Genomic DNA, 13,678 nt, shown 5'->3' with positions numbered 1-13,678 from the left:
GCACCCAAATTCCCCCAAAAAGTTGTTCCAAATACGGCTTAGGTAATCTCTTCCTGGGATAAGAAAATCCTTATAGTGTTTCAAATTTTTTTAACAGGAAATTTTTAAAATTATAATTGATATTCATGTCAACACCGAAGTGCTGACTACTGGGCTGGTGATACCCTTGGGGACGAAACGTTCACCAGCAGTGGCATCGACCCGGTGGTGTAAACAGTTATCAAAGTACCAGTATTACAATTTAATACGCCAGACGAGCGTTTCGTCTACATAAGACTCATCAGTGACGCTCAGATCAAAATAGTAGTAAAGGCAAACAAGTACAAAGTTGAAGAGGATAGAGGACCCAAATTCCAAAAAAGTTGTGCCCAATACGGCTAAGGTAATCTTTTTCTGGGATAAGAAAATCCTTGGTTTTTCGAACAATTCAAAGTTTTGTAACAGGAAAATAGTTATCAAAGGTACCAGGATTATAATTTAGTACGCCAGACGCGCGTTTCGTCTCCATAAGACTCATCAGTGACGCTCATATCAAAATATTTATAAAGCCCCCCCCCGCAAAAAAAAAATTAACATGATAGCATTATTGTTGAAGTAGATCTCTCCGAAGATACAATTGACCAAATAAGTCTCTGTCTTCGTACATTTTGTTTTACTAAAATTCGACATCAGAGACATTTTAAAAGTCAAATGCTTTCCAAAGATATTAAATAATCAAATACATTATGAGAGGACCAATATTAGCAAAATATTAGCAATTTATTAGGTTTCAATAGCTATATCGTTTTTTCTTCTGTTTTTTATATGATCACTTTTTTGTACTTCTTCGTCGTGCATCCGATCATGTTGGTGTAACCATATTTTCAAATGCCCAGTGTGTACACGATATTTCCGGACCACATGAGTTCATCGCACCGGTTTTTGATGGGATTTGTGGTGCTGAATCTTTAGTTTTCTGTGTAGCGTTTAGTTGACTGTCTATTTTCTGTTCGTTTTTTTTTTCTTCTCCATTTTAGCAGTTGTGTTGTCTGCTTTTATTAGTATTTAGAAATTGGATATCCCTGGTATTATTCCATTTTCCTAAATACGATTTAAATACTTAAGACAGATAAGAAATATTCATTTCAACTGCGATTTTTAAACTGTTTCTCCTTTTTTAAATTTGAATATGGTGTTACCATTTTAAAGCTTCGTAAGTGTGTAATGCATATGATTTTTATACAAAAATGTGCTTCGGTCAACTTTTTTACATTCTAATAAATAACAAAAAAAGTTGCCTTTTTTTTAAACATTACTTAATACTTTTTGTTGTAACTTGATGAACCAACAGAAGTAAAAACTATTACATGGGTCATGATTTATATAGCAAAAAATCTTAAAAAATATGTCTACCGAATATATTTTGTCAAATTAAATCTAGATTCACGTTTCATTTAAAGTTCCTAATTCAACATAACTGTCTATCAAATTAGCAAAGAATTTTGTTACTGGTATCATAAATAATTTTCTTCAAAGATATGATTTAATGTTTTATGAGATGAGGTAAAAGAGGTTTGCTGATTACAGGAAACAAATTACCTTTCGTCACTGTAGGAACAGACTGTTGCGTAATAACATGCGCATAACATTCATATCTGCAACACGCAGCTCTCACTTTAAAGATGTTTCGTGACATCATTTACCTACACCATAATTCATAAATGAAGTTATTTAGACAGATGTAAAATAATCATTATGTTAAATGCTTTAACCTGATCTGGTTAATTGAATATTCTGCAAGCAATAACAATTCCAAATCACAGACTTGTATATTAATAGATTGTTTGCTTGATAACCAATACTATGTTCGTTTTTATGATAAGGTACTGTGTCAAGTAGTTATTATGAAAATGGGACGAATTTTTACCTCTCATTGCATATAGTTATTAAAGGTATCAGGTTTAATTTGATACGCCAGACGTGCGTTTTCTCTACATAAGACTCATCTGTGACGCTCAGATAAAAGTTAGAAAGCCGAATTAATTACAAAGTTGAAGAGCATTGAGGACCCAAAATTCCCCAAAGTTGTGCCAAAAACGACTAAGGAAAATATGCCTGGGATTAGAAAATCCTTAGTATTTCGAATAATTTATACTTTTGCAACAAGTAAATTTATAAAAAAATTACCATATAATTGATATTTATGTCAACACCGAAGTGCTGGCATATGATTATTTACACCATGTCTACGAAAGAAGTGAACGTAATGTCACCAGTCTTTATTGTCCGTTCGTCCAAACCAGATAAAGTTAAATTTTTTGGTTACCTTAGTTTACTATAGCAAAAATATGGAAACAGCATAAATCTTGCGCTTCCGAAACGCTTCTCTTAAATCTCCTTCTTCATGGACTGACAAAGCCGATTATTTGAAACAAAAAGAAATTTAAGAACCGACACAGTTGAAGAGCTATATGAACAAAATGGATCCAACGGAAACTCAGTTCTCATGTCAATTTTGATACTAAGGTTTTACTACCTCTGAAATAGATTACCTTAATTGTATTTGACAAAACGTTTAGGAATTTTTCGTACTCAATACACTTCAACTTCGTACTTTATTTGGCTTTTTTTTAAACATTTTTTTATTCGACCGTCACTGACGATTCTTTTGTAGACGAAACGCGCGTCTGGTGCAAATAAATCTGGTAGCTATGCCACACCCACCCTAAATGATGGAACTGTAAAAAAGGACATTGACAGAGGCGTTCCCGTTTGTCGGTAAAGTATTATAAACCATGTGCAATGACGATAGGAAGACCTTCAGAAGAAAGCAATATAACAAAGCAGTTACTAAAATGCTTTCAGTCAGTTGTCACTAGCTTTGATAATTTAAATGAAATAGCTTTTTCTTAATCATTAATTTAAGTTTTCTGTAGTAAAATTTCATTGTCACATCTGTCAACCTTCAAAGCTTTTAAATTTTGTTTATCTTTCAAATAAATCTTCTGTTTTACCTTCAATTGTTATTTATCTTACAAGAAACAATCTATTCCTTCCATAGAGGATACGGAGATATGAAATTAAATTGTCAAAACAGGTGCGATAATGTTTCTTCTCACTTTTTACACTTTATTAACTTATGTGATTTTTAAATGTTATCTGTTCTTTTGAAATTTGATCAGCTGTCAAGTAGAGATGTCAAGCAAGGACTGACAAAAAGTACGGATATTTAGAGAGGAAAAACTGCAAGCTCTTTACAAATTACCAGTATTTTGATTGTTCTTTCAGTATAGTGCATAGATGGGCCTGATGGTATCAATAATTAGCCTTCAAAAATTACAATGTTATTTATTTTGCTGTCAATTTTTTTATATGCAAAAAAAAGATCATTTCTTATTTTGTACTATGATCAAAGTGCATGCTATATAGATATATTTTCTTTCATTGCAAACATCTGATTCTTTATTCGGAGCTTTTAGTCATTTAACCGGGTTGAAATAGGCATGCAGCAATAATTAAAGCATTCTATTCGTTTCACATGTACCCTGGTACCAAGTATGCACATGATGTTAATTTTGATAATAAGATTTTTTTGGGGGCATTGTTATGGAATCCAACATTAGACTGTTATGAGCAACACACCAAAACACTATACAAAACATTGACTTGCAAAAACCATAAAAACACATCTTGGAGAATAATCTAACTGAATATAGTACCAGTCAAACTAGGTTAAAATGGTGTTATCGCAAATAAGACAGGACAAACTAACACGACTTAACAAAAGCACACTTATGTAAAGGTCAGACTCACTATTCGGTCAGCAATATAACATTCCCGCAGTCTTGGGTAGGGACTGAAATGACTTACATCAACATCATCTGTCATGAAATATTTCTGGTCACGGATAGTAATGATTATAATATTATAGTAATAATAATCATAAACATATTTATGTAATGTAATGGTTTAGGGATGTCTCTTCAGGTTATAATGTTTTTCTCGTGAGTGGATACAATAGCAATAAATATTAGGATTAGCTAATGGGTTTTATACTATGATCCCCTTTTGTATCCTACTAGTATATGGGCTAAAACTAGCCATAATTTTGTCACGACAACGAAGTTACATGTACACCCTGCACTTCCACATCATATGTAGATGGCTTACAGTTCCCTTACGAAGACAAAATGTTAAATTATAATTATAATTATAAGCGTATTTCGTCCGTTTCAACAAAATTTGGATCTTGATAAAAATGAGTATTATTATATGCAGTTCTGCCAAGCACGTTGGTTCTTAACGGAATGTTGATATTTCATCTTTCTGTGTTTAACACATATTTCATTTGACTTCATAACTTTAATATTTAAAGATTTTATCATTTCTTTTGAAATATGATCAGCTATCAAAAGCATCGACAAATTATCACCAAGAAAACATATTTCTTACAAAATGCATGGTGTTTTATTCTATGCAATGTGGAAATATTACTCTTTCAAACAGCTCGTTTATCATGTATGTCATAAATGAAAATAAATAAAAATAAATTTCATCTTTTATATTTATATACTGCATATTTCAAAGCTGAAGTTAAGGCATAATTTTGAAATAGATTTATTTTTTAGCTACACAAATCCATTTAGAAAAAACTATTTAAATAATATAAACAGTTAATTGTATTTTTCAATGCAGTGTACTCATCAAACGTAATTCACAATAATCAGAATACTTTAACTGCAGACATGAACCTTTTTATTTATCATGCAGAAAAGACAATTACAATCAAAACCCAGGAGTAAACAAAGACGCACAAAACCAAAGGACATTTACATCAACAGTGATAAATAATAAATTAGAAACAACAAGAACTCCACTAAAAACCGGGAGTGAAATCAGGTGCACCGGAAGGGTAAGCATTTCCTGCACCGTATACGGCACCAGTCGTGTTATTTCTTTGTTCAGTTTGGTAATGATGGAAGGTAATTATGACTGAGGATGAATATCAGATATGATTTTATTATGCTATGCTTTTATTATGCTATCTCAAACAAAGATCAGTCACACACATGCCTATACGCTTTCACCTCGTATGCGCACATAACTACTTATAATTACTAGCATTTCTTTCGCGTACACGAATCCTGAATATAATTCTGTGCGTGTACATGACTACTGGACATTATTTCGTATGGGTTCATGACTACTGATCAAAATTTCGTATGCGTGGATGACTACTGAATACTAGTATTCTATCGTATGGGTACACGAATTATCCATACGCTTATATGCCTACTTAAAATCATTTTGTATGCGCACATTACTACTCAATATACTATTTCGCATGTGTACATGACTCTTGAATATATATAATTTTGTACGCGCACATGACTACGGAATAGTATCTCGTATGCGAACATGAATAATTTCGTACGCGTATATGCCTACTTCATATCATTTTATATATGCGAACGTGAATCATGTATCATTTCGTATGAGTACATAACTATTTAATTAAATTTTGTATGCATACATGGTTACTTTATTTCATTGCAAGTACATTACTTCTGATCAAAATTGTACTCATAAACGACAACTTGTCAAACTGTACCGTAAATGACTACTTCTACAACATCTACCGCGCAAAGGAAATCCTATTCAAACAAACTCGTGAATGTCTACCTATCAACAGGTTTATCGTTTAACTAACCAAACAGTTATGCATAGTGATTAAGATTCAGATTATAGAAACAATGTTGACTGTTGTACCCTATATTTGACATTTTTACCCATTATGTCTGTTTTGTTCACACATCGTTGGCTATATAATAGAATGTTTAATGCAAATGTTATACACGTGAGAAGTATAGCTAGCTAGAAAACGAGGTGTACATAAGAAAAATGCATGTACCAAGTCAGGAATATGACAGTTGTTTTTTTTTTCTTTTTTTAGATAAAATATATATATGACAGTTGTTATTCATATTTGATGTATTTAAGCTTTTGATTTTGCCTTTTGATTACAGACTTTCCGTTCTGAATTTTCCTTGGAGTCGGTATTTTAGTTATTATACTTTTTGAAAAACAATTATTTTATCCGTTTTTTTTTAAATAGTTCAGGGTTGGTTCATAACTATCGACTTCTCGTATATCGAATTATTCTTAAGACTTAAACAAAATATGCGTAATACACCTTGTATAAATATAATAATACAAAATTCGTCTAAAAATAAGCCAAGCAATGTTAGATCTGCATATTGATGTGACTACATCATAAATATTTTCATCTATTACGACTGACAAAAACAATTGATACAAAAAGTATATCATCTTCATACCACCATACATCATGTACTGTGTTTTAACGCCATGTGAACCCGACGATGTATTCGACTAACTAAAATTATATACTGTGATTTATCTATTTTCGTGGATACCAATTTTCGTGGATTGCGGAAAACTTGTATATTCGTGGATATTTAATTTCGTTGTTTGAGAAAATTTGCATACATTCCTATGGAAACTATGTATTTCGTTGAACATTTAAATTCGTTGTCCCCCTGTTCCCACAGAATCTTCAAAAATTGGTATCCAACGAATATAAATGAATCCACAGTACCTATGTTGTCCGACGTCGCTCTTAGAACACTGGACGCAGTACAGGCGGTTTTGCTACGATATCTCAAAAAGCATGGATTTAAATCATAATGTGGGAATAATAGATGTTTGTTAAAATTTAATATACATTTTTGCATCGGTCCTATTTCATTGGATATGATATTTTACTGTTAAAGTTTCATCATGTCAGTGATCTTCAATAAAGAACTATTTACAGGACAAGTTATATACAGTTCTAACCACTAATGTCACAAAACAACATAAACATACGGGTTATTCTTTGATTCTTAATCACTGCATTACGCAACATCAACTAGTTCATATCTCTATTTGTTTACAGTTTGTAATAAGTCAAATGTTATATCAACATTTATAGTGAACACCTTACCAAATCAGTTACTTGTTTATCTGAAATTACATATTTGTTGCCCTGATATTTGTAATTATCAATCAGTCAATAAATATTTTTAAACAAATTTATCTGAAATGGTTTAAATTTATCGTCCGTGAGACTAAAGTTTTCTGTTTACAAAATTATATTGAAATACATAAACAAATGTAATTATTAAATTAGAATGTACTCGTTATACCCTACACCAAATGATACATGCGTTTACTCCTTCCAACACGAGTTTCATATCATTCCAACATTATTTGGTCAACTAGTTACATAGTATTCGTTGATTCAATTTCAACAATAAAATTAATGTAGCAAACTGGTCTCAGATTAACAGCTGAAAGAACAGTAATCATACAAAACCGACAAAAGCTATCAAATGAAAAAAATGTTTGAAAAATTTGGGGAGTCCGAAGCGCTTTTTAGAATTCACCTATAGTCACCAATAATAAAGCAAAAAATTGAAAGCTAAGTATATAAAATTATTTGAATACGCGAAGGGCTGTGTGACTAAAAGGGATAACAAAAGAATAGCCAAATCCGTCCATTACAAAAAGATTTTGAAAAACCCTAGATCAAATCCAGATACTGTTTTCTTCCTTTGTCATTTGCACTACAATACATAGAAACAGATGTAAAAAAAAGCCCAGAAAAATTAGAAATGGCATTGTCAAATACGCAGAATTTTTTTTTTCACAAATTTTTACCATAAATAGAATAGATTAGACAGTTATTTTGATATGAGCGTCACTGATGAGTCTTATGGCGCGCGTCTGGCGTACAAAATTATAATCCTGGTACCTTTGATAACTATTAAGTGCATGATTTATTAACGGTCAAGAACGATTTGAAAAATATAAACTCCTTGAAGGTATTTACATACAAACAGAGCCTAATATACTCAGATGGCATATCAAATTACAGCTATAAATTTAAAATCAGACGCTGTTATTTTAAAATAATATCGATTGTTACTTGAGGATCAGTTTTAAAGAAAAAATAACCTACAGTAATTCTAGATCAAACTGTAAGATGATTCTAAACCATGATCATTACATTCATGCAAATGAATAATATTTTAACACCTGGCAAATAGGCCTGTTTATGCAAATGAGGCGTATGTAAATGAGTCATATGCAAATGAGACATAGGTATGCAAATTTGGTACAGTTGATGAAAAGAACTTACCACGCCATCACATAGGGATACAGCAGCTTTTCCTCTCCTCGTAGCAACTTTCCCTTTGAAATAACACTGTTTTTCAATACTTTCAGTTGATGATGACACATTGTAATATCGATATTGGACAAAGGAATGAGGTGCTACAAAATGTCCATTACGTCTAAGATGAAGCTGGAATGTTTGATTGAAAGCTGTGAAGTTTAAAAACAGGTCGTTCCTGAGTTGAGGAGCACTACGACGGTGTCGCTGGCTTGAGTATACAGTCGAAAAATGAGGTTCTTCTGAGATGATAGGGTATATCAGTTGGTAATCTGAAGAAAATAATTTGTTAGGCAATTATCAAATACGAATTATACATTGATGATGTTATCTGAATTAGACGTATAGGATTTAGATTTAAGAATAAAAGATATACAAGCGTTAAATTCCTTTTTCATTTATTATTCCCATCCTCAAACTCTTTCGATAGGAATCATGTAAGGAACCAAATTCATAATGCATTCAATGGCAACACTATATTGAATTAACTGCCGGTTGGAACAGAACAGTTAAAATGAAGTATTTTTTGCCGAAAGAACCTGCGACTATTAACCCATGTAAATAAATAAATTAAAATAAAAAAAAAAAAAAAAAAAAACAAAACAACATGTCTTTCAATCACACACATATGTGTCGAGAAGCCGCAAATCGGGAAAGGTATTCTGAGTAGGACAATGAAAATTCTAATTTTTATGATTCATTATGGCATACTTTTGAACATAGTTTTATGCTTAGTTTAGGAAAAAGATAAATTTTAATACATATAAACGTTTGATCCTGTACTAATTACGATGACGAATTAGGTCGTTTACGAAATACAGCAGCTGATAGTTAAGGAATATAATCTTGGAATTCATAATTTTTGTCAGGTGTGCTCGAAACCAATTTTTGAAGAACCCACAAAAATATGAGATTTTTTTCTTTATTCATAATTGTTCTGATTGTATAGCCAACTGAATTTTCCATTTTGGTTTTACATATATCGACTGTCAATCTGTGTTTAAGCATTTCTGTTGTAATACTCCCCCCACCTGTTAATTTACAAGATACGTTAATTGGTATAACATCTTTCTAATTTACATTTATTTTAATGAAAGGAAGGATAGATTATATCATATGAAGATAAGTAAGTTACCTAGTTTTATCTAGAGCGTAACTTATGACCTAATTGACGAAAAAAGCCATGTGTTTATAGTTCCTGTGGCAACACATTCATCTTTTCAGCATAAATGAATTATGGGTTATCGTTATGATATTTATGATAGGAAATGAATATTTTTTTAGGTATGTCGACGGACACAACCGCCCTTAATTATACGCAGAAAAAACCCATCCTGAAACGAAAGAAGAAAACACAAACCGGTACAAATACAAATATTCACATGTAATATAATAACGATCAAAAGTTTTCTTTAAAAGTTGTTTTTTCTTCTCGAACTTAACTTTACTTAAAAACATATTTAATATACAAAAAAGACGTTGAAAGTAAAACATTATAGTAAATACAATAGCACTAGATATCAATATAAGAAGATGTTGTCTTATTGCCAATGAGTAAATGAGGTATAGCGAATGCCCATAATAGTCCTTGCAATTGTGTTCTTGTAACAATTACTTTATCCTACATTTGATTGTAAAAATCAAATTCATACTAGATTATGCGTTGTTTAGCTACTTTTATAACATTTCGACATATTTTTTCATTGTTGGCTTTAAAATGCGTTCTTTATAGTTGACAATCCAGAATATACTTTGGACGTACAAAATTTATTATTTTGATAAATAGAATAACAAAAATACCGAACTCCAAGGTGGAAGTCTAAAAAAAAACGGCCAATTTAACAAATTAAAATTTGGTATTTACCCAAGAATATCAGGTCATAACCACTAATACGTTCCCATAACATTTAACAAGGTTTATGTACACTTCATGTATAATTATTGTACGATTTTATCTATGATATGTAAAGATGGGAAATTAGTACACTGACCTCCATATCACGGTAATGCCTACAGGTGTTTGAATAAAGACAAACGGACAAATGCAATACTAAATTCCTCTCCCACTATTAGTTTGGTGGAAATTAATAACATTACATAACGATAAATTTCTTTTTTTTTCAAAAATAGATACTGCTATGCATCGCATGATGAATTTGCAAACTGCATGTCGATGTTTATTAACAGGATATACACCAGATTTATTGCATGCAACATATTCACGCCTCTGGATACCAGCGATATGTCTATTCATACATTTGTTATTATTTGATTATTTTCTAAAACAGAAATAACAATAAAAATTAAAAAGATCAAAATTCTACATTTTAATGAAGAATTTATCAATCAACTTTTCTCTACAATATCTTGATAAGTATTAAAGAATCAACGTATACCTTTTGAATATTCAAACGGATTTTCATAAAATGTATAAACACCTCACGCACCTCTTTAGAGAAAGACGTCCTCGCAAAAAATCTGTCTCAGTCTATATATGCTTTTACGATATCGCTTACATTACGTTTGAATTTGATCGCTAAAGCAGTGTATCAAACCAAATTACATGAATATGGTATCAAATCTACGCGTGAAAAAAATGATTTATCGACATTTTGTGCTATAGGTCTTCACCCTTTAAACAGAAGACGTTTACTATGTTACATTGATATACTACATGTGACAAGATAAATTACAACTGATATATTAAAATTGATATGCAATATAGTACTGGGTAGAACAATGATTCAATGAATAAAAATACAAAATCAATCACTTCCTAGCTAACCGTAATTTTTTTCACTCCAGGAAATAATGTAACCGTCTCCGTGTTACTCTTATTCTGATTTGATTCATAGACAAACCTTGCTCAGGTGATTCTATTGATATTCAATCGTCTGCGTTAGAGTGCCCATACGTTTTACTGCTGGATTCTTGTTTTATGTACTTATAAAAATCGAAAGCTTTAACACAGCTGCGTTGATGGCAGTGTTATACTAGTGCATTTGTATATAAAAAGTAAAATAGCAAAAATACTGAACTCCAAGCTTATATAATCCTCTATATATACTTTAACGTCCGAAAGGAGTATATGCTTAAAAGCACACATTTAATACTCCGAGTTAAGTTGTTTGAGTTTGTCTGTCCTTCTGGTATCTTTCACCCCTCTTTCTTGAACAAGAGCCTTGATGTATCGACTGGATGAGAAGAAGTTAAAAATCAAAGAACCGAAAGTTGTATTTTTAGAATGTCCCGTTTATGCCCTATCCCATGTTTAAAAATGTTCTGTTGGAAGCTTATCAAATTAGTAGAGTGTGGGGACTGATATTCCAACCTACATTTAGTTGACAAATGTTTTATAAATTTGTATCCCTTGTAGCTGGTCTATTCTTGTACCCATTTAAACGTAACTTTTTTAGACCTTCTTTCAGGCATGCATAAAACATCAAGTTTTCAATTTCATAATCGGATATGTTGTGCATGCCATTTTCGTTAAATGTTTTGTTTTAGGGAATACTTTCATATTAAATAAAGGTTTAAATCTTTAGTCTAACAAAACTCCATGATTTCAGATTACTTATTGTTAACTTCCCATTCTTAAGAAGTAAATTACCATTATCATGAACTGTTAGATAGACGCGTGCTTCGTCTACAAAACACTCACCAATGATCCCCTTATTAAAAAGAAAAATTCAAAGGCGTTTACTTTGAAGATACCCCAAAATTCACCGGCGCCTCGAACTATTCAATTGAACTGGCCTTGACTAGGGTATGTTGGGACAGGTTATTCGTGCATCGTAAGTGATGTCTACATTGTCGACATACTAAATATTCATGCGATATCTATTGTGTGAGACTTTGAATTTTAAGATATAAAGTCAACTTTGGTAAGCCTTTATATTTCATCTTTTGTCAAAATCATTTGTACTGTTAAGGTGCATTTCATCTTGCGGTAAGCCATAGTCAGACCTGACTCATGTTATGCATGTCTGTCATTTTGATTGCAAATATTGACACCACATAAAAAAGTGTGTAGTGCATGCACATTCCTGAGCTATCTGAAATAACCAATGCACCTAACATATATCTTAAGAGATAAACGTCATCGCAACAATATTGTCTTGGTCTTTAGTTAAACGATATCCCTGACATTCCATTTTCATTTGATCGTCTGAAAAAAGTCGAGTATCAAACAAAATTGCATGATAAATGTTATCAAATCTTTAGGTGAAGAAATGATTTATGGGCTTTTAGTACTATAGGTTTTCACTTTTTAAACAGAAGAAGTTTACTCATTTTACTTGGCAAGATAAATTGGATGACACATTTTATTTAACCAAAATAATCGCAACATTCGGAGTGGAACTGTAATTAAATATATCAAAAATACAAAATCAATCATTACCTTTACGCCATTTTTGTCTACATTTAAAACTATTATCAAAAACTCTAAGTCTGATATGTTTTATGCGCCGTCTATGTCTATTCCCAAAGTTACATTCACCACAAGCTTTGCTATTGATACACAATAGAGACACCGTTAAGTTAATATTATTTATTTCATATAAAAATATAAATTTACCCCATCACATACTGCATATATATTTATTTTAAAGTGATATCTTTGACATCGAGGTTTCTTAAACAATAAGATCATTACACATCCATATCGTTTCGTTAGCTCGGAATACGACCTAAACTGGTTGAAAAATTGCAACGCCTACATTTGACTATCGCTCTATAAACCAGACAGCAAACTAAACTATTTAAATACAGCTTTTGTTGGTAAGTGATGGCTTTCCTCGTGATAGAGATGTAAAATTGTACATGGTCTACGGTTACATGCAGTAGCTATAGCTGTGCATTTGATCTTTTTTCGAATGAATCGTAAAGCAATAAAATGTTAGAAAGCCTTTAGATTTCTATGTTTTGTTTTGTATTTTTCGTCGTTATTTGGTTGTTTTTCCTTCCTGGTTGGTGTAATCTATGTTTGCGCTTGCTTGTTTGTTTTAAGTATTGCAGCTTTTATATTTTAAGTTCAAACTTTTTATTTGGTCTTCATTCACCTTTTTAACCTGAATGATGAAATCAAAATTGGAGAAATGTAAACGCGTATGTGAACACGATGGTTTGATGCTTATCTTTACAAAGTACCTGCATGATACAAGACTCAAAGTTAGATAATGTTGCTAAGTCTTTAGTCTTATATGCAGTGTTTTGATTGCCTTTCGTTTTTGTTTTTTTTCCTCGTTTCAGTTTTTGTTTTGTCCCTTTGGTATCTTCTGCCTTTTTGTTTTACTAAATCGGAAAGCTTGTTACCCACTCTTGCATCTGAAGTGATCCTTACAACGGATTTTGACGCGGGGTTGGTGTGTTGGGTGATTTATGGTATTTCTACTGTGTCCATTTTTTTTTTTAATATGAGAATGTTTAAGACAGTTAGTCAACATTAAATAGTCGTGAAGA

At 31.7% G+C, this 13,678-nt stretch overlaps 1 protein-coding gene across 1 annotated transcript in view; it reads right to left on the bottom strand.

Annotated features, from left to right (window-relative positions):
• LOC143080526 (A disintegrin and metalloproteinase with thrombospondin motifs 16-like) overlaps positions 1-13,678 on the bottom strand; it is a 67,976-nt gene that overhangs the window by 37,587 nt on the left and 16,711 nt on the right. The window contains exon 3 of the mRNA XM_076256401.1: positions 8,183-8,487. Coding sequence (XP_076112516.1) covers positions 8,183-8,487 — 305 coding nt within the window. The remainder of the gene's footprint in view (positions 1-8,182; positions 8,488-13,678) is intronic.

This window comes from Mytilus galloprovincialis, chromosome 6 (assembly GCF_965363235.1).
Source record: "Mytilus galloprovincialis chromosome 6, xbMytGall1.hap1.1, whole genome shotgun sequence".
In the NCBI taxonomy this organism is placed as follows: Eukaryota; Metazoa; Mollusca; class Bivalvia; order Mytilida; family Mytilidae; genus Mytilus; species Mytilus galloprovincialis.
The sequence above is the reverse complement of the archived record's forward strand: the minus strand, read 5'-3'. Positions and strand labels throughout refer to the sequence as shown.